This window comes from Ascidiella aspersa, chromosome 5 (genome assembly GCF_963924565.1).
Source record: "Ascidiella aspersa chromosome 5, kaAscAspe10.2, whole genome shotgun sequence".
Taxonomy (NCBI): domain Eukaryota; kingdom Metazoa; phylum Chordata; class Ascidiacea; order Phlebobranchia; family Ascidiidae; genus Ascidiella; species Ascidiella aspersa.
Genome location: NC_139451.1, coordinates 3,579,641 through 3,606,019, shown reverse-complemented (window position 1 = coordinate 3,606,019; position 26,379 = coordinate 3,579,641). Strand labels below are relative to the sequence as shown.

General features: G+C 36.3%; 2 protein-coding genes across 2 annotated transcripts in view; both read right to left on the bottom strand.

Annotated features, from left to right (window-relative positions):
* Positions 1-8,944, bottom strand: part of LOC146141515 (uncharacterized) — a 44,308-nt gene extending 35,364 nt beyond the window's left edge. The window contains exons 1-4 of the mRNA XM_083390157.1: positions 8,515-8,944; positions 5,189-5,247; positions 3,573-3,725; positions 1,892-1,982 (exon numbers count right to left, since the gene is read on the bottom strand). Coding sequence (XP_083246283.1) covers positions 1,892-1,982; positions 3,573-3,725; positions 5,189-5,247; positions 8,515-8,896 — 685 coding nt within the window. The 5' untranslated portion in view covers positions 8,897-8,944. The remainder of the gene's footprint in view (positions 1-1,891; positions 1,983-3,572; positions 3,726-5,188; positions 5,248-8,514) is intronic.
* Positions 8,945-10,517: 1,573 nt separating this feature from the next.
* Positions 10,518-13,606, bottom strand: LOC146141514 (putative E3 ubiquitin-protein ligase HERC4). The gene has a single exon (XM_083389421.1). The coding sequence runs from the start codon at positions 13,592-13,594 to the stop codon at positions 10,553-10,555; it is 3,042 nt and encodes a 1,013-aa protein (XP_083245547.1). The 5' UTR covers positions 13,595-13,606; the 3' UTR covers positions 10,518-10,552.
* Positions 13,607-26,379: the final 12,773 nt, after the last annotated feature.

Below are 26,379 nucleotides of genomic sequence, written 5' to 3'. Positions count from 1 at the left end.
ATTTAACGTAAAAGATGCACACACTATGTGTTATACAACTGTGATCTAGCCCTTCTGAAGCTACTTTTTGAACAACGATTGCGGCTTTAGGATTGTAGCACACCGAAAGCCATGGCAGACTAACCGAATCTGTCAATTAATTCTAACTATATTGTCCTTGAATTAAAAATGCACACACACATGTGTTCAACATCTTTGATCTAGCCATTCTGAAGCTGCTTTTTGAACAACGATTACGACTTATGTATCATTAGTACACCGAAGCCATGGCAGACTCACCGAATATGTCGACTAGTTCTAACTTTATTGTCCTTAAATGAAAAATGCACACACACATGTGTTCAACAACTGTGATCTAGCCCTTCTGAAGCTGCTTTTTAAACAACGATTACGACTTATGTATTAGTAGTACACCAAACATTTTCCAACACTGAGTCCGTCGATCTATGATGCAAGCAAGGCAGGCTATAAAAAAAAATAAAAAAAACCTTTGCTTGCATCATTGAAGAAAATTTTCGGTGTACGAAAGTCAAGTGTTGATAGTCTCTTAAAACAGCAGGAGAAACAGAACGTCTGCGAAACGTTACCAGGAGCATCACTTATAACGCTCAAGTGCGCACTTCGGAACTGAGATGACCGATTCTTCGGCAAGTCTCTACCCACTGGATAGCTTTCGGCGGCTTAAGAATCTATTGTTTTACGCCGTTTGGCCGCTACGACTGGTGTATAATGCTCCACTCGTACATTGTGAGCACTATTGGTGTCACTGCCCGGGATATCACAGCATGCGGCTACAACAAAATAAGTGTGTGCGGTCTACGGACGTACAAAGACGACCATAGGCGCCGAACGTTGGTCTGCAGAGCGTTTTCAGCATAGGCGCAGAACTTTCACAATTCCAGGGGGTTATTTTCTAAGCCAGCGGTTCCCAAACTGGGGTCCGTAAAGCAGTTTTAGAGGGTTCACAAGGAGAATTAGTCTTTCAAGTTTTTCAACATTAGGATTTAGCGAATGTTTTCTAGTTGTCTGAGTCCGGTCTATGGAACAATGCTGTACAATCCACTTTTTATCGGCATTTTTAGGGTCTACAGTACACCAACGGTGTTCAAGTCGATGAATAATTATGCGGCCGTTAACACCAATTTTTAATAGGTATGTGTTGGCGGCCGTGTCCGTGCTGGCATGCGTTAATATGCTAAATGTAAGTTGATTGTTTTACGACAAGTGCAAAAAGAAATTAGTGAGGGCTATTCTTCTTTTTGCATATGCTTCGCTGTGTCGTCATTGGTAATAATTAAGGCGATTATTTTTTTACCTATAAAAATGAGAAATTTTGAGCAATAAAATTAAAACTTTAAGAAATTATAACGTAAATTTTTTTTTTTTACATCAATTTTTCGAGACATAAAAATTTATGAGATAATCGCAAATTATCTTCTAAAAAGAGACAACAAATACTGTTCAATACATTTGTCCAAATCAGAGATGCACAACTATAATCTGAAGCAAAAAACAAAATTCGAGCTAAACCTAATTCGATAAACCAGGCCTGCGTGTTTAATTCTGCTGGCTCGCGTATTTCGCATATTGCTCAATACAGTTAAAATGTTGTTGGGTGTTTGTCAAAACTAAGTATGAAACTGTAAGACATTTCAAAAAGCTCACTACAGTGTTTCGTTAATTTTGTAAACGATTTTGACTTGAATTAATTTAGACAAATTTTGACCAAACTTTTAAATCTTGACACCAAAAAATTTAAGAAAAAAAAATTAAAGACTAATAAGAGAACAACATAAACATAAAAAGTCAAAAAATATTATTATTAAAAACAGCAATCCACAAGGAAAATATATAGAGGCAAAGGTAAATTTAAAAAATAAAATAAAAATACCTAGTTTTCTTTGCTTTTCACTCATTATCATCTCCCGTAATTCGGCCTCCATTTTGTCAGAGACCGATTGCATTTCGGAGTTACTCAGTTCCTGAAACAAGATTTTATGTCAATACAGGGCCATGGCACCCCAAAACTATTAAATTTTATATTTTACGTGAATGCATTTTCTATTACGTTTTCTAAGGAAACTTTTGCAGCCTAACTTGGAGATGAAAAAAGCTACACTCTGCTAAATGGTTTGTTTCTGTCACAAGGCGCAACAGCGCAAAACTTATATCTGTGAACTGTCACAAAATTTATGTGATTATTTGATTAATAATCATTTTGCACTGAATAGAAAATAACTCCCTGTATTTTTGAAAGTTTGGCGCCAATGGTTGAAAACATAACCTCAATGCGTTAGTGGCTTGCCCTTTACCGACATCGTGTGGCGATTTTCGAAATTAAACGAAGCCACTAGATGTCGTCTTCCGCATAAAATACCTGGCATTATAGCGCAACTTATGAACCAGTAGCCAAACTATACATACACATACGACACACTAACATCCTAATTTTAAATATATGGACTCAAATTAAAAAATATATGCAAACCTGATTTCTTGTTTGTTTGTAATTTACTGCCTTTATTAAAAAGAAGTTTTTTTTAGTCCCTAAATTTTAAAGTGATTTCAAAGTAGGCTACTAACCCATTTTCATAGAGCAACAGATCTTGATATTGCTTACTGGGGATACCCTTTTGTATCTTGTCCTACACTAGGATGGTATCAATGCCGATCTGAAACTCATTTTGAAGAGTAGACTCGTAGCTATCACCCTATGTAAGCCACTTAAGGCACATTTTAATTTAAGGGCCAACTATTACTGAATATTAATATTCATAAATATGAATATTAATATTTATATGTTTTTTAAAATAAAATCTGATTGCTGGCTAGCTTTGTTTGCTTGAGTAATGTGTTAAAATTTCTAATTGATATCTTGTTTACTTCCGGAGATATTACGCAAAGAATTTCGAGCTGCCAAATGTAAATTTATTGTTCAGCCGCAAGTATCTCACTAATGCATGGTTGAATAAATAATCTGTTTTGAAATTAGGTTCTGCTGTGTTTTGTTTGAAACCTATTTTGAAGCTTTTTCTTTCATAAAAATTCTATTGGGCCACAGAATTTTTTTGCAACGTAAATGGGCCACGAAAGAAAAAAGGTTGAGAACCAGTGATCTAGTCCCTATACTTTTTGTTGAAAATAATCAGATATTGGTATAAATTGGTGTATCAAGCACCCCTAAATTGCTTACTAGGGATATCTGTTACTATCGGATCCGATCCGATACCTGATGCCAAGTTGTAGTAACAGTACTTGTTCGATACTAGGGCGGTATCGGTGCCGATGCTAAATTAATATGGGAATTTTAGCTACGATTTGCATTCCAACGGAATGATTTGTAACTTTAAAAATAAATTCTAAAAATAGTAGGTTAACCACTGAAGGTAAATAACTGAACTTCTCAATGCGAAAGCAAAAGTTGGTCTAATAAACATGAAAGATTACCTTTGAACAGCTAATTATTATAATAAATTATCAAAATGCTAATAAGAAATATATTAGTTATCGGTATCAATGTATAACCTTGGTATTATCAAATAAAAATTTTGGACATCCCTAATATTGCTTACCGAGTAATCGCCTTGAATATTTGAGTTGGCAAGCAGATGGTTGAGGGCATTTTTGGAATTTTCTTCTTCAGTTGTGGCAAGAGTTTGACTGTTTATCACGTCGGAAACCTCATCTCTCGGTTCTTTGGGTGATAACATCTCTTTTTCTGAAGACTGCTTTTCCAATAGAAATTATGCAAATTTTTTTGTTTCAATTCACTTAAAACTTTTATTACATACTGAATTGTAAATTTAGATTTGAGCCGAAAAAAAGAGATAAATCCTGTAAATTTACCATTGATTTTAAGTGATGACTCAAATTGTTAAGCACTAAAAACTTATACAATAAGAATTAGTAAGAATATTGGGGTTTTTATTAGGTTTAAAAGGTTTACCTGTTTTGAAGTCATAACCAAATTATTCTAAAATAATATTTTTAATTCTTAGGCTTCTTCTGTCAAACAGGTACAGGTAATTGTTTGATGTTTAGAAGTTGAAAAAAGAATAAAACAGACTTAAATTGTTTAAAATGTTGCCTATTTCTATATGGGCTTTGATAATCCTACTATGTCTAACTAAACATTCAACCATTAAGCTCCACAAAGACATAAGCTTTTCACCTAAGCAAAATCTAGAACCCCCAATTTCCTAAAACACTTTGCAGTCTATTTGAACTACAAGTGTTTACTCATTTCGACCTAATAATAAGGATTACTGCAAATCAACTATTTATGAAAGTGATGGGTCAATATTTGCTCAAAGTGTGTCACAAAAGGTTCTACCTTATTCTAACCTTTTATGGCTTACTGCACCCCTTAGAATAAATAAATAGATTGCAGCACCCCTACAAGAATTTATGTTTAGTGGTTCACTATATAATGCCACAATAAAAACAGAACTGGAACAACACACATTAACTCTACACAATGTAACCTTCCTGTATATTAGGGTTGTTCAAAAAAACACTTTTTTGTCAAATTTCAGCGGGGAAAAATGTTGTTAAAATGAAACATTTATACAATGACTACTCACTTTTAAAACAGGTTAAATTATAGATATTCAATTGCAAAGCAATGCAAAAAGTGGAAAACAATTTTTTTGGGGGGGGGAGGATAAATTATTTTTTTCCAAAATTTTAGCCTAAATCTGAATTTTTAAATTGACGTAGCACAGTTAATACTGAACTATAAGTGCTTAGGTTTGGTTTGAGGAGTTTTTAGATGCAACATAACAATTCCAGGGGGTCCCCACTGAAATTTGACAAAAAATACCTGTGTTAGTTTCAATGACCAAAATACTACTTTTTCATTCCATTCTATGCAATAAACTATGCAAGCACTAAAAAAACATATCAAATAGCGAAGAACTCTTTTACATAAAATTGAGTAAATAAACAATTTTACTAATTAGAACACTCAAAATTAATTAAAGTCATTTCCCAAAAATACTATTATTATAAATGAGGTAGTATCGGCCTTGGTCAGTGGTTTTCAAATATAAAAAAACTACCATTGATTTTATCAATTATTCATTCATCTTAACTTAAAGATTTATAACTGGGGTTAATTATCTTTCTAACAATAAACATATAGAATAGCTTGCCAAAAAAAAAATACTTTTTAACACAAATCCAATACCTTTTCTTGGAACAAATCGGAACAGCTGGTGTCATCAGTGATTGGGATCGGTAAGTTTTCTGCGAATGTTATTAAACATTTGGTTATAAATAAATAATCACTGGATTTACTGAATCTGTAGGTGACATTTTTTTTTAAAAGAATAGTGAGTCTGGTTATATATAGATGGGTCACATTGCATGTGTTTGTTGAAGTTATATATTTGCAGCACAGTCAAATCAATTAATAATTAATTAGATAATGTAATACATGATGTGGTTTCCAAATATTAAAAAAAAAACTATTTTAAAAGCAATATTTTTTAATATGATTATATTACCAAGGTTTTTTTAATATGATTATTTGCCCAAAACTTGAACGAGTAATTTTGGGCGAATTGGGTGGGGATGTTATTTTAATCAATCCAATTTAATCAATCCCTTTAACAGAACACACAACAGAAACACATAGAAATATGTATAGTTGTGGTTCAAGCTAATTCGATTCGTAGACTGACAGCTAACAAAAAGTCATAGGCGATAAAAACGTAAAGAGCCCGCCCATGGAAACTCTGATAGGTTTTACCGGATTTTTTATCCGTTTGCAGTTTTATAAGCTTTTGGTAGCCTATTGCCACTGGTATGCTTCAAACCAGCGTTTTAAACCTTTCTTGACGCGTACCACCTATAGTGTCTTTTTGCATAAACAAACCAAACTGGTTCATATAGGGATGCTCAAAGTAGAATATTGAATCCTTGGATTCGAATCCAGATGGGATTCGAATCCAATTCTGCCGTTTATTTCGGGTAATTGGAACCGATATAATTTAATGTTTTACCGCGGATTGTTGCGCCTAATTGTACAAACGCGTGTGGTAAGTTGGCCTGTCGCCGCGGCGACCAATTTATAGTGCTTGCTTTAAATGTAACCTCGTAGTGCAGTGTCAGCGTTTTTTCGGGCGACTAATTACCGCGTCTCGCGTTAACGTTCGTCTAATAATTAAGTGTCAATCAAGCGTTATTGGGCGAGCGGCTAACGTGTAATGTCTGGTGTGGAGTTTGCAGTTTCCCTAAATGCGTTAAGTTGCAAAAGTAACATAGCGTTGCAAAACGTGCTGCCCGTCCACAAAATGCGCTATGGGGTTACTTAAGGTCAACTTTAGGCCAATATTCAGGGAAGTTATGCAGTTATGCACAACGTAATTGTCAAGAATTCGTTATGTCAATAATAACTTTGTATTCTTTGCAGTACATCATTTGACTGCATAACAGATCATGTTAGTCAAAAAAGAAGCAATAAGACTTAACAATGCTTTCAAAATCAGGACCGAATTGCTTAAGACTTTTGTATGCAGTGTTTCATTGTACTCACTATTGGCAAAAATACAAGCTTTGACAACAACCTGGACAGTTGACATATTACAGTTTACAGAACGGCTTCAGATGACAGTTGTTAAGAATGTTAAACGCATGAGAGAGTTTTTTTATTATAATGTACACATGTTTGAAAATTGTTTGGGCGATTTATTGCTGTGATTGTGGGCCCTGTAGGGTAGATTAAGATTAATCCCTTCCCCAAACAAAATCGAGGTTAAATAATTTAATAAAAATATGCTAGGATTCGCTATTCTGGATTCGTTATTCTAGATTCGAAACCTATTATTCTAGAATACCTTGGGATTCTACTTTGAACATCCCTATTCATATATCATATGTAGAAAGTATACATGAGAAAATTGATTGTGTATACTGTTAACTCGTTTTCAATAAACAACCTAGTTATTATGGCATAATAAACTTTTGGCAAAACTTTGCACAACTTTAAAATATAAATTTAAAGCTACGTAACGTCCCACCTCTTTTAAAAAGAAACCGTTTTGGTCAAGCTAAAAATTAAATGATAGGTCGAATGGTCGATTAATGTGTAGAGAAACAATTTTGCTAATTCTGACAAACTCTGTAAAGCCTTTGCACACTATTAATGGAGAACCATTACTTTTAGTACTTTTAGCATAGAATTCAAAACTGTGATATGACTCAAGTTGTTTGAAATTGCTACAACTATGTCATCAAATAGAGGAAGCTGACATGTTATTACTAGGGCGATTATTTTTTATCCTAAAAATAAGAAAATTGAAAAATTTTACCTATTAAAAAAACATTGATTTAAACAAATAATTTTTATGGGAAGTACTGCATTAGTGTATTGGTGTTGTCAAACATTTGTTTTTGTTGATGTTTTACTGACGACTGGTGAAACATGAATCTATTATTATGTTCGGGTTTATGCAAAATTTGTGCATTTTGTAATCGATTTTGACTCGACAAATTTTGACCTTACATGTCAATTTTGAGTTTTTTGAAGTCAAAAAATGATTTCCCTAATTATTAATAAAGAGTAGGGGTCGACCGATATCACTTTTTTCGGACTGATACCGATACCCGATTTTTTACAATTTTGTCAACCGATACCGATTATTTTATATACCAAAGAAATGTTCAAAATTTGAATTAATTGAAAATAAAATCCAAATAACCTTTTAGATTATATAACTTTATTAATTATTAAACTAATATTTTGCATATTAACTTGGTGTGAAGCTAAAACCCAAGTTTTTTTTCATTAAAAAAAGGGTAATTTGTTTGCTCTACAGGAGAATTTATATCATATTTTTGTACTAAAATATCGGCCAAAGTATCGGCTCACATTTACCGATACATATATATCGGCCGATATTATCGGTAAACCAATATATCGGTTTATCTCTAATAAAGAGTATCGTAAAATTAGAGGGGACTCATATACACAATTAAAATTGTCACAAATAAATCATATGTAATTTAAAAATTAAAAAAAAAACAGCAGCATTTTTTTATCAGAGAATATAGGTTGGGGGTTTGAGTTTATAGTAGGATTATCAAAACAGAAGTAGGTATAATTTTAAAAGTTTCCAAACAAATCTCTATTCATTTTCAACATCTCTTCAATTTGAACAATATCTAACTATCCATTTTTGATGTTGAAAATAAATAAACAGATAGGTATATTCGAAACATTCAAATTTACATACTTCTATATGAGCTTTCATATTCCCGCTACATCTATCTCAAACATTTAAGCATTATTTTCCGTTGTTTAATATGCTGCTATTTTCTTTAATTTTCATGCTAAACATATAATTTATTTTTGATATTTCTATCTTTGTAAACAGGATTTTGTGGCATTCCTTAGTAACTCTTTAGTATTAACTAGGGTCAAAATTTGTCCAAAATTTGTCAAGTGAAAATCAATAACAAAATGCAAAAATTTTGCACCGGCACTTTGATATTCTTACTTAAACATAATACCTGCTTCATTTATTTTCCCGCTTTCTTTATGCCTAGGAGTGGCATCACCGGTTGCGAGAATGTCGTCAATATGATTGTCTTCGAAATCGTTGGCAGTGGAATGATCAGCAAATTGTGTGGAATGAGTGTCATTGTTGATTGCATTGGAGTCAATATCAAAGGGCAGTGAATAACTGGAATGGCTGGCAGGTTTTTGAGCAGTTTCTTGCAGTGGGGAAACATCAATGGAAAAATATTCGCCACCGTTCAAAGCAGCATTGTCGTTTTCGGGTGTGCATTGGTCATTGCTAGGTAAATTATGGGCAGTGACTGGTGAATTGTACGGAGAAATAAAGCTGTCGGTTGATACGTCGGCGTACTGATGGTTTTCGGTGGCGGCCATTTTCAACTTCTAGCAAAGCCTAATTTCTCCGACTTAAAATGCTATTGGGAAAACAAGAGTTTTACATGTTTTAAGACAGTGACAGTTTCAATAACACTACAAGTTTGAACTATTCGTAAAGGCAATTTAGAACAAACAAACGATACAATACAACAACAAAAGTACAATTATGAAATGCTAAAGCGTAATTAATAAATTAGACAAAATGCAAAAGGTGTTAAGGTGAAGTTTGTAAAGTTGACTTTTGCAGGAAAAAAGAGATATCGGTCAAGCAATGCGGCAAATAGAACAAACTTGCGCAAAAACAAACAAAATGCAATTTAATTAACTGCAAAGCGTAATGACCTTAAAACACACCAAATCAATATTAAAATATTGCCACTATGCATTTTGCATGGAAAATTATTAAAAAGAAATGTTCGAACAATGGGTTATTCTTAATGCCCAAAAGCGATTTCAGCTGTTTATATTGATTATCTAGCGTGTTTTAATGACTTCAAAAGTCATTGACTTGATTTAAGTGCACTTAATTCACTGTTTTTAAAATGATTGCCTTGACTTGAGTCTTTGTGACAAATCACTTTTTTTAAATTAAGATTTTTTTTAAATTTAGTTATTTATCCTAATTTTGCACATAAATCAATTTACTTGCTTTATGTTGCGCTCATATTCGAATAAGTTTACCAATTTTAATAGGTTACCATTTGTTTTATAAAAAGGACAAGTTGTGCAGTTGACTTGCTCTAAATTATGAATTGACTGGAGCTTGACTTGGGCATCTGATGACTTAAATTTTTTTTTTTATCATTTAATTTTTACAGTTGACTTGTTCTAATAACTACTTGACTAGGACTTGACTTGTTATTTACAAAGACTTGACTGGGATTTAAAAGTATTTAAAATGCTTTGTTTACAACAACGCTCATATAGAAATCATAGTTTTTCACAATTCAGATGTCGCAAATCTTTTAACGCAAATGAGTGTGTATCAGGTTGCAAACATTATCAGTGAGCTAACATTCACATTTTCGGTAAAACCCTTGTCAAAGCGTGTAACAAGATACGACGGCCTTTTTATAATAGAATCAAAACAAGTTTACACATACAGGCATCAACGGTTTTTGAGAATACAAAGCAATCAGGCAACACAAATTAAAACACATGAATTAAAATATGAACTACAACTACAATGAAATATTATTAATATAAAAAAATATGCCTTTATGAGTAATTGCAAAAACATCGGTTTATTATTTCGGTTTTCACATTTTACAAACACAATAAATGGCTTGGCCTGTCTTGCAATAATCCATAACAAAGTAAATAATAATATACAAGATGCATTTTGCAATGCACTTAAAAATTATTCTTATAATACCAAACAAAATAAAGGAATTAATAGGAACATAAATATATATTAAGTTAAATATATGCAGCAAATGGTTCGAAAAATTAGGTCACAAAGTTTAATATAATTTTATATGGAAAAAAAAAGTCAATTGCAGGAATATGTGATGATTTGACATTAAGTATAAATAAGAACATCTGGTTAAACCACTGTTTTTCAAGCAACGTGAATTTTGGGTCGCATTTAGGTTACAGCAAAAAACGGTCGATATACACCAACACAAACCCCCCAAAAAATCAAACAAGTCTTCACACTAGATGGAAGCCTTGGTTGTTTTGCATTGCCAGCTTAAGTTTGCTTTCCAGAATGTTCTGTGACGAATACAAGGGCAAATCTAGCAAGTTAAAGCAGGTGTGTGCGACCGGGAGGTAGTCGTTGCCGACACGCACCGGCTGAATCGTGATTTTGACGCCGTTTATCGGCACCTTGTTGCATCCGGTTAGAAACAGGAGAAAGTCCTTTTTTTCCTCCAGCGAAAACTTGTGAAAAACATTCCAGAACATGGATATGACGGGATGCTGTCGATAGAATTCGCCTTTGTATTGCGCAGTCTTTTCAAACTCTTCCCAGTTGTAGTTTTGGTTGCCGACCACCATTTCCATAAGCTCCATAGGCCTGAACAGGTTCATAATCTGTCCGCCGCAAACCTTGTGAAAGCCCTTGCTGAATGCTTCGTACTGGCTCCTCACAGAAGTGTTGAAAATAAAATCGACATATGCGTTAACGTACTCTTGTCGGTTTTGTTCTGTCACTGCTATATCAGCCCCTCCAGGCATCAATTCAACTGTTCTCGTTTCGCCGAATCTGTTCCTTGCCACAGTGAAATCGAGGCAAAAAACCTCTTCAACATTTCCTTCGTATTCCAGAAGCTGCCTCAGGCTTCTAGAAGTCGTCGGATCGAGTTCTTTTAGATCGAAGAGTGTCGGTTTTTCGCCGAGCAGTTTCTTGTACATTGCAAGTGGAAAGCAAATATCGATGATTGTGTTGTTGTAGATGGCTAAGCCACACAGCAATCCAACCAGAAAGTACATCATGTCGGTCTCGAGCTCGAAATCGGACAGCCACATAAGCCGCGACTCGTCAAAGTACTGAAACATGCCGTACTTGGGATCGATCACCTCTCTCAAAATCAGCATGAAGAATTCTTTGCGTACCCCACCAGCGTCTTGCCCCTCTTCGCCCCGAAACTCAACGACAAGCGGCTTTTTCAGGCTCCGCATGTCGACGTTCGCCAGTGTGGTAAGTGCGTCGTGGACAAGCTCCTGCCGACGAACCTCAATTTGAAGCACGGGCGTCTCTAGGATCTGATTTCCTCCAAAACCGAACAGCGACGCCATGTTACGGTCCTGCGCTTCGCTGTATGCCGAGCGCATTTGCCAGACGGCGTCGATTTGCAGCAGCGAAGTCTTCGCTTGCGAGTTGAGTAGAAAGGGATAACTGCAAATGCGCCCCGAGTGGCCTTTAATCCATTTTATGTAGTCGTCCTCTAAATTTACCAAGTCGGTTATTCCGGGAATATAGAACTGCTGGTAGGGAATTACTCGCTTGTCGCCCTGGTCGTTGGCGTTGTTTAGTTTCCTCATGTAATTTAAAATGTGGATCATCTGCGCCTGCATGTCGAAACCGTCAAGTGTAGGTCGCCTCAGAATCTGCATGATGCAGTCTTTTCCCATGTCCACTGGCCTTACAAAGTATAAAGGCTCCATGGAGCGGTACCACTTGTCAAGAACTTTCGAAGCTCCCGCCGTTAGTGAAGAACATTTCATAGCGAACGGCAGCGTTAAATACGGGTAACAGTCCACCTTTTGCAGTAGTTGACATTCTGGAAGAATAAGAAAAATTCTTAAAGCCTCGATATCCGGTGGGCTGTCAGTCAAACTGGGAATCAATAATTTCTGCAAGGAGTTCTTTATGACTTCTTGAACCCTTTTGCAGTCGGAGCCGCATAGCTTGCTAAAACCGAGTCGGACAGCCATGAGACTTACTCCACTGAATGTTGCACTTGTTTTTTGATGGTCGCCTGCTAAGAAAGAGGCGTTTAGGCTCGACGCTGAGCTCATTACGGTTTGAAGGTATTTTTCTACGTCAGGCATTATTCTGTCCTCATTGGACAGAGCTTCAAGTTTTGCTATCAGTTCCGGATTCAGCGTGAAAATAGATCGCTTAGTCGGCCTTTCGCGAAAATCGGAAGGGGGCTTGTCAACGTCCTGACTTTGTATCGCGGCGGACGATTCGTCCCCTGCAGCGATTTCCTGGACAAATTTTGAATTCGCAAAACTAGTGCCTTGCATGGCAGAATATGCAGACCACGGCCCGGAGACTAAATGAGGAATGCCTTGTTTAACGTTGTTGCCAACCACGCCAAGCTGGCCAAACTCATTGTCGCCAAACGACAATATTTGACCGGAATTTCGAAGATAAGTGAGCGTGTGCGAGCTGCCACAACACACCTGGGTCACTTCATTGCCCATCAGCTCAAAAACTTTTTTCGGGTTCACAGAAGTAAAGGACTTGCCATGACCCAACTGTCCCTGTTTGTTTGATCCGAAAGTGAAAAGCCCACCGTCAGATGTCAGCGCTGCCGTGTGAAACGCACCGGCGGCCACAAATTTAACGGGCTGCGATCGCAAGGATTTAAGCAGCACCGGAGTGTTGCGGTTTTCGAAATCGCCAACTCCCAATTGTCCTTCGTCGTTGCGTCCCCAACCAAATACGGCCCCCGATTTCGTGACGGCCAAACTGTGCCAATAACCCGCTGCGATTTGCGAGAACGGTATGCCGCTAAGTGAACTAATCTTCTTTACTTCATTTTTATGGCTCCTTACAGGGCCGGTTCCCAGCTGTCCGTATTCATTGCTTCCGCATGAGAAGATATCTCCCACGCTACTCAGGAATAAGCTATGCGCTTCGCCGCAAGCAACGGACACAATCTGCGACTGAAGGGTCTTGATCGGTTTTGGCGATTGATAGTAATCGTAATCGTAAAGTCCGATTTGCCCCGACGAGTTTTTACCCCAGCCGTAGACCCGGAGGTTAACGTCGATGGCCATTATGAAGCTGTGACCTGCGCAAACGTCAATAACTGAGATCGTTTCCAGCGCAGTGACTTTGTGGTATTCGGAAGGCTGTCCGTCTTGAATGATTTTCGTGTAGACGGATCCATCTTCTAGTAGCACTGCGATGATCGATTCATGGATCGACACTTTGCGTACACTCCGGTTCGAAAAGTTATCCACAAATGTGGGTTCAGTTGTGGCAGGGGAAATACCCCCTTTACCCCATTGAAACATGGTTTCACACAAAAAAATTTCCTTTACAGAAAAAGAACAAACAAAATTATTGTGGTTGAATAATACTTAAACTGATTATTAAATCATTTTTATGAGTGACTTAACAAGTGTGTTTGTTGACAACACTTCATTGCAAAATTTTCCTTTAATGAAAAAATATTGCAAAATTAATGTGGTTACGTAGCCTGATATTCCAGCTAACAAAACCATTTTTATGAGACGCTTAAGTATGTTTGTTGATAGCTGTGCATTGTATGGTTGAAACATGGTTTACAGCAAAATTTCCTTAAATGAAAAACAACAAACAAAATTATTGTGGTTAAGAAATATTTAAACTGACTAAATCATTTTTACGAGTGGTTCATAGGTAGGTTGGTGGATAAGTCTGCATTGTATGGCCTAAAGATGGTTTAACACAAAAATGTTCTTACATGAAAAATAACACAACAAAATTATTGGGGTTAAGTAATACCTAAACTGACTAAATCATTTTTATGGGTGACATCACAAGTATGTTTGTTAAAACATGGTTTAACATTAAATTTTCCTTTTTAAATTCAAATTAATAAGGAAAATTATTGTGGTTAAGTAATATTTATACTGAAAAAATCATTTTTATGACTAACTTCTATGTTTGTTGATAGCTGTGCAATTTAAGGTTGAAACATGGTTTAACATTAAATTTCCTTAAATAAAAATTAGCAAGCAAAATTATTGTGGTTAAGTAATATTTAAACTGAAAAAATCATTGTTATGACTAACTTCTATGTTTGTTGACAAAATCATTTTAATGAGTCACTTCACAAATGTTATGTTTCTTGATAACTCTGCCATGTATGGTTGAAACATGGTTAACATCATATTTTTTTTTAAATCACGAACAAAATTATTGTGGTTATGTGATATTTAAACTGACATATTAATTTTTATGAGTGACTTCAGAACGTTTGTTGATAACTCTGGATTGCATGGTTGAAACACGGTTTACGGCATTTTTTTCTCGAATGAACTTTAACAAAACAAAATTATGTGGTTAAGTAATATTTAAATTGACAAAATCATTAATTTATAAGTGACTTCACAAATGTTATGCTCGTTAACAACTCTGCATTGTACAATATGTCGAAACTAATACAATTTATTGAAAGTTTTGTTTCATTTGAGCAGACATTTGGTTTTAAATCAAATGATTTCAAATCAAATTTCTACAATTACTTAATCCAATATAAACATATATTACAGGTGTTTATAAATGCTTATACTTATAAGGTTGCCATGCATTTAAAAAAAACGTTCAAAGACTTTTCAAAGAAAAATTGTTGGTTCTTAACTTAAAGACATAAAAATACCCGTTTGAACATAATTTGAAAAACAAAACGGTATAACCATTACTTTCAACACATTAAAAAAGGTTAAAATTGTTTTCTAATGGCTGCTGTTAAGCTGGACATAAAATAAATTCAAAGAATCTTAAAAGACCTTTTTTTAAAAAACATTATTAGATTTTTTTCAGCCATTTGAATCAGTAAATTGAAAAACAAAACCATATAAATATCACGGTCATTAAAATAATAAACAGTTTAAAATTGTTTTCTAATGGCACTTTTTGCTGTTAAGCTGGGCATAAAATAAATTCAGTAAATTTCACACCTAAACTTCAGGAAATTTATACTTAGTTTGTATCAGTGGTTTTAAGTTGAGATTTGGTGCACTAAACCAGTGGTGGGCAAAGTTTTTGTTAGGACCAAAAGTTCTCATTTTCAGAGCAAGTGACTAATCAGTAGCACCACAACAAAAACAAGAGACGACGACCAAGGGTTTTATTTGAACTGTGGCAATTTAAAAAAATCAGAATGACCTCAGAAAACTCTGTCATTAAGTTATTAATCTGAAAAATGTTGTTCTCGTGTTTGCAGTTAATGCAGTCTTATCAAGCAGAGTGCAAAGAATTGCTTTGCTGTTTGATCTGTTTTATACTTGCAAAAGTTCAATTAACAAATATGCAATGTACAAGGCATATAAAAGAGATGCGAATAGTGCTAAAACTAACGGCATTTAAAGTGTTATTTATCACAAATTGGTCTGTAGAGTATATATATGAGACTAATGACACAAGATGACAAACAACGTATAATGGTTGAATAGACTTGAGAGTAAAATGAAAAAAGTTCGCAAATCGCGAAAAAAAATTGTATTTCAATAGAAAGACTTGGTTAAAAGTCTAGTTCAGTGGGAGGGGGGCTGTGATGCAACAATGAGTCTGATAAAAACTCCTAGCCACTTCAACTTAAAAAACAGTGAATGTACGGCTATCAAACGGCTTACAACTATATGATAACACTAAACTGTTACCAAATTGCTTGTGCGCACTAAAAATAGCTAAATAGCTCACATTAGGGCTGTGGCCCACAGTTTGCCAATCACTGATTTAAACCTTGATTGTAATACTGAGATTTCCATAAAAATGCCAAAAATGTGGATTTCTAAAAACTAGTTGTTAAACATATCTTATAAAATTAAATTACCAATTAGAAAGTTTTAATTCAACATGCTGTTACATGGTATAGAATAACCTAATAAAAAAATGTGATGCCAAGAGAATATTTAATTACAACTTATTACAGTATCGGACTAACGGAACCACTGCATTTCATGACACTTCATGCCAAAAAGGTGTTTTAAAATTTTGAGAAGTTCAGGTGTTCAATCACTTTTTTTGTACACTTTCGATGGGAAACCTATTTTTTTTGGAAATTTAAGAGCGTAATATACCAATTCAGGTGTATGCACACATTTCTTTGAAAAACAGTATAGGGTGTGCACCATAGGCACCGAATGTGGGTGTGCAGAGCGTTTTGAGACGCCCTGGATTCCTGACAGGGCGTCGAAACGCTCTAGAAGTCGGCTAAGTTATGAATAAATTTGCAAAATTAAATCTTGTAGCAAAGATCTAGTTTACCGAAAGTGATTAAAACTTTCCTGAATTACCATATCTACAGGAGGCCATAGAACCCAAAAGTATGTTTTTAAATTATACCCAAAGCATTTTTTTGTTTCAATTTACTGTTATGCTTTGTTTATTTCAATTAAAACTTTTTTAGTCCAAATGCGCTTTAAAAAAAGTTCTACAATACGAAATGGTTTTAGTTACAACATGTAACAGCAAAAAGGCTGTTATCTAAAAAGCTCACATTTTGTAATTAATAAGCAATTTCAAATTGGTTAGAAAATAACGCCCTGGAATTTTGAAAGTTCGGCGCCTATGGTGTGCACTGCGCAGTGCACGTGTCATTTGATGAAGACTGGGGGTTAGAATTGAAATTGCATAACGAAAAATTGTGAAAGAATAAACAATAAAAATGTAACTTGACCAAGCTAAACTCAAACGCTAACTCGCGCCCTAACCCGAATAGTATTGTAGAGTAGACCAGCACCAAATTGAGTTCTACATATTTTCAAAAAAAGGAACAAGTTTTTGCTTATTATCACTCAGAAAGCAAAAAAACAAATGATCTCTCTACTGCGCAGCCTAGTTCCTCTTTCGTCTTGCGTGGTTGATACAAAAAGAGTTGCACAAATAGTGCCATGTTTTTAACATAGTCCTCTTGTTCACACATTCACAAACTTTTCATAAATTCAACGTAACAACAACAAAAAGCATAGAATGCTCATGCGCCGAAAAACCGCTCATTTTTTCGTAGCAAATTTCAAGCACAAGTACTCTATGATAATAATTTTAGTCCAGTGCCAAGTTAAGCAAATATTAAACAGTTGATTTTTATACAGGGTTAGGTTTTTTAAATTATACAAGACATTATCTTGAAAACCGTTTATTGTGTTTCTAATATGCCTCGGTAAATTTTGTCGTTTTAAAAGACAACACGGGGCGGATCTGAAAATTTTATTTGGAGAGGCAACACGGTTGTGACGTCAACGTACGCCTGCCTGTGCCTGTTATTCAAAACTGTCAGCAAATTGCTCGAAGCGTTTCGCAAATTGTCCAAAATTTTCTGTTTTTTATTATTTGTGTTGAAGCATGTTGTCACGATATTTAATTACAGCCCGCTGGAATGCTGCATATAAGTGATTTCATTTTATGCCAAAATCAGCAGTCTCACTGTTCACTTAGCTGGAGTCTGACCGACTACGTTATGGAGGTAATTATTGTACGTATATTGTAAGTACCTGTAAGTACTGTTTGTCGTTTGTTTATTTGCAATAAACTTTATTTCATTGTGGCTGCGCCCCACAAAGCTGAACGTGACGCCACAAAAAGAAACCCAAAGGACACACAGTTTGTTAGTTAAAGTTTTAGATTGGAGAGGTGTTACCTTTAATATAAAAGCTACAACAATGTCATAGATGAGCGCAAACGCAAAACGCCTTTATATGATTTAAGTTGCCCAAACTTTTATTTCAAGGATGCGATTGGTTTAAGGATTTTATATTTAGCCACATAGCCACGCGCATAGACAGGCATTTTTTAATATTAAAGGTAATTTTTTTTTGTCAAACCCCCTTAAGTATTACTAACCTTCAAACAACCTAGAATCTCGACATCTAACTCATCCGCATTTTAAACTGCAAACCAAGGTTTTAAATCTATTTTTAGCTACCGATATTCTTATAATTCAGGATAATCGTTACATGTTTCTCATTATACTCTTCCATTTGACACTTTTAAATAATGAATAGCCTACTACACATTGTAGCATTGATATATACAGTGTATTTTTTTGGTTTGTTTACCGATACCTTTAAAAAAACAAATCAAGTTGTGAAAACACCATATCCTGGTTTAATCACCAGTTGCCCGAAGCCCTTCTGGTGTTTTCGCCTACTGACCGATGATAAGCACTGAAGGCTTACCAGTCATTCGGTCAGTCATTCTGATGAAGAATTATGGTGGTAACAAGGCGGGGCTCAAAAAACACTAGCACACAGCGATGTTCGAACGCATAACCTTAGCCATGCCAGGACCGTCGCTCTACCGACTGAGCTACACAGAATCAAAGGTTGAGGGAGTCGAGAAACAACCATACGCAAATGCTTGCTACATCCTGTTCGTAAAACTAGCCTACGGTGAGTTTCGAACTCAAAACCTTAGCCATGCCGGGACCGTTGCTTAACCGACCGTGCTAGACAGGTTAAAAACAACCATATAGCACAATTGCCCGCGGTTTAAACACAAAACAAAAAATAAGAGATTCTAGACACGTGACGAAGCGCGACCAGCAATATGCTGACGGTTTAAATCACAAACATAGCGTACAGTGACTTCAGTATCGACTAGACCAGGGGTTCACAAACGTTTTTGCTGCTCGCACCCCTTAGTGAGTTCAGAGCATTCTTCGTACCCCAAAAAAATACTAATGGAATTTTTGAGATACATACTGCTAAATTATATTTGTTTTATATCTCAATTAATTTAACGTTACACCGGTATTTCGCAAAAATCGCCAAAAAAATTAGAGGTCAAATATTTTGTTTGCCACATTTTAGTTTGTTGCTTCATTGATAATATTCACTCAAACGATGGTTCGATTTTACCCAAGGAAAATTAAGTTATTATATTTGAGGTTTTTAATGTCTGTTTCGTGAATTGTTCGGTCAATAACTCCTGAGGCACAGCCGATTTCTGTGCCTCAAATACTGTATTTTGCATTCTAGTTCTAGAGGTGAATTGTAGACCATTTGTAGCAGATTTACAGCAAAACTACATTGAATGCCCCTTAATCTGTGCATTTTCTTCCAAACTTTGTGCTTGTTTGTTGATTGCTGGCAGCACGCAAAGTCATATTCAATATCTCAATACCTTCAAGTCGGATGGCGTAGTTAAAAACACGCATTGTTATGAGACAATAAGGAACAATTTTAGTAGATAATTGTTTGTTTTTTACAAAGAGAAAGTAATGACATAATATCATTTACAATTACAAAGTAAAACTGTGCTGTGAAATCTGTTTGAAAAGCTGCTCTGCTGCCCAAAGATCATCATACCCATTGATGTCCAATCTCTTACCCCCAAGGGTACGAGTACCCCAGGTTGGGAACCCCCGGACTATACTGTCCGAACAGGGGGTATTTACTATAAATTTGGGGTTTTCAATCTGGTTGTTGGTTCTGTAGCGTTTGCGCTCCATATTGTTACCGGCTTGAAACCCCGGCCAACCAAATGAAGCAGGCTAGCCGGTTGTGACGTCGTCACACCAGCCTCTGTGAATTCATCAAATTGACAGTTTATTGCCTGATCGTGTTTTCGTCGTTTGTCCGAGTTTCCTCTTTTTCGATGCGTCGCCGAACCGCATTGTCACGATATTTAATTACCGCCAGCTGGAATGCTGTATATAAGGGATTTCATTTTATACCAAAAATGGCAGTCTTGCATACTGTTCATTGCGGAGTCCAGATCGCGTACGTTATACGGAGGTAATTATTGTATGTATGTATCGTAAGTACCTGTAAGTACTGTTTGTCGTTTGTATATTTGCAATAAATATTCTATCATTGTGCCAAAACCCACAATTTGGTGACCCCGACGTGATATTGAACACGCATATACCTTCTGATTAACTAATATTCTAAAATAATTAATATTAACCTATTGTGTTGATTTAAATCTATTTTGTAACCTACGCTTTTGTACCTATTTTTAGTCTTATTTACCGTGTGCTATTCTTAAAATCGTTATGTCGAAGAATAACTTTTCCGTTTTGTTTTCCAAGGTTTCAAGCAAATTTAAAGCTTGCAACGTCAAAACTTCAACGCGTATAGCTGCCATGCTATGTAATATAAGGGAAGGTAATGTTTTTCCGAAACCTAAGGGAATTAAATCGAACTTTTCCATTTCTAAGCTACGTCATACCAAAATAGGCTCTTTTTTCAAACCTATTTCTCCTTTCTCTAAAAAGAAATTTACAGAAAATGATGTTCTAATGCCATCGGTTCAAGTTGTTCCACCGATTGCACTGCCATTCTAGTCTACTGATTCAGTTTTGCAACCTGCAGCAGCTTCTTCAGCTGAGCCGCAGATGACCAACGACTTACCTTATTCAACTTTCGAAGCCGCTCCATCGTCGTTTTGCAACACGGCAAAACCTTTAAATGTTCCGTTAAAATCTTTTCAGCCTATAGCAGTTACGTCCAACAGCGAACTTTCAAATGCAGAAGCGATGCCTCGTCAACAAAGCGAGTTTACTGCATCTACGACGTTCCAAACATCTATGACGACATGCTATTTAAAGATAGACTTTATTCGAAAGGTACTTTTAACCTATATTTTTCAACTTTCTCTTTACCTAATCTTATCAGACAGGAATTCTTGTCGATCGATTGATGATTTTAAGTATCTCGATGACTGGTATCGTCCACCTGACCTAACAGTTTGCAAGCAAATCTTGCGGATCTGTTGCGACAGAAGCAGCACTTTCCTACGACGTTTACACCCGATGATAACCTAGTAAGCTTTCATTACTTTACTTTACCTTATCTAACCACGGCCTCTTACTATTCTAACCTTGACTATTCTAATCTTCTCTTCCTCTTATCCTCAGCTTTTTGCTAGTTTTCTTGATAGACGTTTTGTTAACGTTTTTGGGTAATTTTTAGCGCCTATGGCTTAAGGTTATCGCTAACGCAGGGATGGCCTTGCATAATCAAATTGAATTTTACTAAAAGGTTCATCGCGTAGGATGGCAGCTATTGTTTATTCGTAATTTTTGTGCGCGCTATGCATTGTCAGTTATTGATACATGCCTTGTGTACCTTTTTACGCACCACGCCTGTTTTTCTCTCTAAGCCGCCGCCATTGTAAGTATGTTGTTGCGTAATTATGCGCACGTTTTAATGTTGACATATCGGTTGATCAATGCAGATTTAAAACCGCTTTTGAGCTAACTAAATTTACGGCATAGCTGTTCAGTCATTTGCAAAATTACGTCTCTTTTTGTTAAGTTAAAGGTGAAACCTTACGTAAGAGAATATTCTTCTCTCGTAAACTATCTCTAAGCCTATAAACAGATATATTTATCTCTCACACTTACAGAAGTTGTGCCTTCTAAAGTGCCATTTCCGTTTGCAGCTAACCTGCAGTCTGGTCCTGTATGGTTTACGGTGTTTGATCAGAGATATCACACCTAAAATAACCTGACCGTTTTGTTTGTATTCCAGGCATAGTTCCCGATGTTTTCAAGGCCACGTGATGCCTTTTTACCTTACTGACGGCTGAGGTACCGTCGCATGTCCATTTGAGTTACAAGCTTGCATAGTGTAACTTTTTCGTTTAACCTTTACGCCAAGGTTACAATGTCTGTCATTTAGGGATTACTTCAAAAATGGGCAAGGCGTTAATTTTGTTTTCGAGTTTCAGAGATTAGCACCGTTTAACTTTCTTTATTTCGGTATTCTAGAACGATAGATTCTAGGCATTTGACTGACGGTTTTTGTCTTTCTACATTAAAATTACGATTTTTTACGGCTCTATTTCTGCATTGTAAGCTGTGCATTTCTTGTATTCGCATGTTGTTAAACGCCGGTGTAAGTATTTTTACACAGATTGTTCAGCAACAAAGTACCAGCTCGATTACGGAGGGATTCTCGAACACTAGAAGGAGCAGTTCAGTTTCAGCTCTTTGACTACCAACGTGCTTTGTACGAAGCGAGCTTTTTCATCGTTGGACAACAGTCATTTATGTTTCGGAGGTCGCCACCGTTCCTGACTTGTTCTACAAAGAGCCGATCGACAAGGAGGACATGATCATCCCATGAACAATGTTTGACTTCCTGGAGGAAGAAGTCCAACATGGAGTCTCTCCGGACCTATTGCTTCAAAGACAAGGGGAGTGATGAAGCGTTTGCGCTCCATATTGTTACCGGCTTGAAACCCCGGCCAACCAAATGAAGCAGGCTGGCCGGTTGTGACGTCGTCACACCAGCCTCTGTGAATTCATCAAATTGACAGTTTATTGCCTGATCGTGTTTTCGTCGTTTGTCCGAGTTTCCTCTTTTTCGATGCGTCGCCGAACCGCATTGTCACGATATTTAATTACCGCCAGCTGGAATGCTGTATATAAGGGATTTCATTTTATACCAAAAATGGCAGTCTTGCATACTGTTCATTGCGGAGTCCAGATCGCGTACGTTATACGGAGGTAATTATTGTATGTATGTATCGTAAGTACCTGTAAGTACTGTTTGTCGTTTGTATATTTGCAATAAATATTCTATCATTGTGCCAAAACCCACAGTTCAATATTTAGCAGAGCTGCCGAAGCGAATACAATTTCACAAAATGGTTCTCGTCTGTTAAACGACGTGAAATAATTGTAAACCAGCCATTTCAAAAAGACTTAAGTCTCAGTCAAGTCATTTGTAAAACAACTTAAGTACAAGTCAAGTCTTTTTGAATAAATAACAAGTCAAGTCCCAGTCAAGTCATAATTAGAGAAAGTCAAGTGCCAATCAAGTCACATTAGAGCAAGTCAACTTTAAGTCACGTTCTTGTTATAAATTAAAACTTTAAACTATTATAACTTCATAAACAATAACTGAACTAAAAAATGAAAGAAAAACGCAATATATACCAAGCGATTTGTTTTTTGTGCAAAATTCGGATAAATAGCTCAATTTTATTAAAAAAATACTTAAAGAAAACATTTCATTTTAACCACGGTATTTGTCCAGAAGTCAAGTCATTTGTCCGAAAGACTTAAGTCAAGTCAAGTCATTTGAAAACAGTGACTTAAGTGCTTAAGTCATTACAACACTGGAAAGCATATTAGCAGTGAGGAACATTCCGGAAATATTTCAAGAGGGTAACAACTGTGTGTAGTTACGTTTGCAAAATAACAATCATTGGTATATAATAATTTATAACTCAACCTTTATCTAATGTCAATCAACATTAATTTTATATTCAGATTTTTGCTTATTTCTTTCTTTTAAAATATTTTAACCAATTTTCGAAAGCTGCTACACTCTTGTGCAAGACTACACGTCACACTTAATGTCTAGTTTGTATACGCGACTACATTTGGCGTTTTTTACAAACATAATTGAAATTCTCATGGGACCTAAGATTACCAATGCACTCTTTTTTTATTTATTTACCAATGCAATCTCTTAAAAAGGGCACCGCGCTGGAAAAAAAAATTAAAACACTGCACTAATCTATTGTTTTTTGCGATTCCTGTCAATGGCTTAGCAACCGTTAAATAAGCTGTAAATCGTTTAACTTGTGGAGCCTAATATTTTCACCTCTTTCTACTGAAATTTCCATGTATATTTGCTTGTTTGTAAAAAATCACAAGCTTCCAAAATGTTATTTGGTTATATTGTAAAACACGCTTAATGCACATTGCATTTAAAATATACAAGTCAATTTTAACAATTCACAAAACGATATTCAAAACAAGGGCACTGACAAACAAACATGAAGCGATGGTGATTATACCAGCCACAGATAATATAATTCAAATGCTATTTAATTATCCATAAACACTATTTTTTGCATTTGTGGACTTTTTAAAGTTGACTTTCTGCTATGACAGCCCCTTCATTATTTCTGTTTAAGGCAGGAATCTTACGTTTTTTAAGTTTCTCCAACCGAACAATGCATTTGTCTATCAATGTGGAGTAAAGCAAGGGGTTCAATGCACTGTTAATAGGAAGCAGAATACCAGCACTAATAAGGTAAATATCATTGGAAAGTGGAACACCGGAAACAGCCAAGTAAGCAAGCACACACATTGGGATCCAGCAACAAAAGTCAGTAATAAGCAAGCGGGAAATGCGTTTTTGCATTTCGCTGTTGGGTTGCTTGTTTCTAGATTTAGCCATTTTGTTACTGTGTATGTAAATAAGTATGTAAGCCACAAGCATGAAAATAAACAGCAGGAAGTTGAGTGTGATAAGAAACACAGAATATTGCCAAGAAGCGTCATTTGTCGAGGCGAACAGTCTGGGCATACAAACACTAGTTTCACCATAATAACCAAAAATTCCTTTTATTGGTTGATTGGGGAATGTTTTGCTTATTAGCTGAGTGACTTCATGCCAATCAAGTGACGCCATGTTTTGTGGTTTTATTTTATTTGCCAAATCAACCATGTGTTGTTTAAGCACTTGATTAGTATTAAAAAATCGACTTGAAAACCAAACGTGAGAAACAAAATAACCTGAACTGTAATCCAACGAAGGCAGAAGTGAAAATAAAATTGCAAACAGCCAAACACATGCACATGAAATATAAATCCCCTTTAACTCCATTGTTCTAGTGATAAATGGTTTGTACACTGTTGCTAGTCTAAACGCTGTCATGACAGCCATAGTACCCGAAGAGGCCATGGTAGCTACAACACACAGCATCCCAAGAATGGAACATGCCCTGCTAGTACGCCAAAGTGCGTCAAACGAGCAATAATCCCCTGAAAACTCAAAACTTTTTATGTTTATTGAAATCAAGTAGATACCCATGAGAAAGTCAGCGGGTGCCAAATTAAGCAAAAATATGTAAGTGCTTTTTGTGAAATTATCTGCGGTCTTGTTATTTACAATGTCCCTTACGGTAATAACAACTACCGCTAAATTCCCGATGATAGCCACCGACCCCATTAACCAGAAGAAGGCTTTGTAAACAGGATTGGCGATCATTTCCTTTTGATTTGAGAAAGTGGTACTTCGCTTACTTATGGGCGGGCATTCGTCACTTCCGTCCGAACATTGATGAAATCCATCTTCAACCAAGTTGATGTCAACCGACAAGGGCTTTCCATTGCGACAGTAAAACCTCGTTTCGCTGCATCGCGTCGTATCTTCGTCAGATCCGTCGTCGCAGTCTAATGTTCCGTCACAAAGATTGTCGACATCGATGCTAGTGAGGGTTCCACTGGCGCAATCGTGACGCTTGGGGCACAATCCACTTTCGTTGCACGGTAAACCATACCGCGACAAATTAGTGCCGTCACAGGTGAGTCCAAAGTAAGATGTATATTGCATGCAAGCTATATTGCAAAACTTGGGTCGGAGCTCACAACCTTCGCATTCGTCTTTCAGCTGCCAACATTCAGGCCTGCCGTCGCATTTAGTGGCGCGTACGGTGGATGAAGAGGCAAACATACTAGTTTTGCAGAACATGTGACCTCCTTCACTGTCATCCTTAACTAGTCCGCAAAATTTCGTGTTGGATTCACCCATACAAATGACTTCTGGGTCACAGAGTGCTTTGTCCATATCCACACAGTCCGTGGCACTGCGGCAATGCATTTGGTTGGGGGGGCAAGTGTCTCTAGCGTCGCCCAATATTGCCTCACAAACTGTTTGGTCGTCGCACAAGCATTCATCGGAAAGATCAAAGCAGTCTGGAACCCCGTCACAAACTTGCTGTTGAGAAACGACCAGTCGTTTGTCCAAACACAAGAAGCAAACGAATTGTCCATCAACAAAGCATATATCTGACTCATCTGAGCATTGAGGTTCATCGTCGTATATGTTTATCTGCGGCAAAACACAAATCCCTCTTTGGCTTGTCCCCGGGCATTTAAATCCCAGCCCGGTTTTGATTTCATCATCATTGCAGGAAACGAAGTTGTTGCAATAATAATCAGTGGAAATTAGATTACCGTTACTGCATCGTAACAAACTTGTGCGCGTTCCCTCCTCACAAACCCACTGACCATTTCCACAAACCCTGTCTTTCTGCCCTTCACACGGTCCCATTAGTTGGCGGCAAGGTGTCTTGTTGTGGATCGCTTCGAACTTGGTTTTACTTGTCTCGTTTGAACAAAGAG

Coding starts and splice junctions, on each gene's coding strand:
- LOC146141514 (XM_083389421.1), bottom strand. CDS start 13,594: ATGTTTCAATGGGGTAAAGGGGGTATTTCCCCTGCCACAACTGAACCC.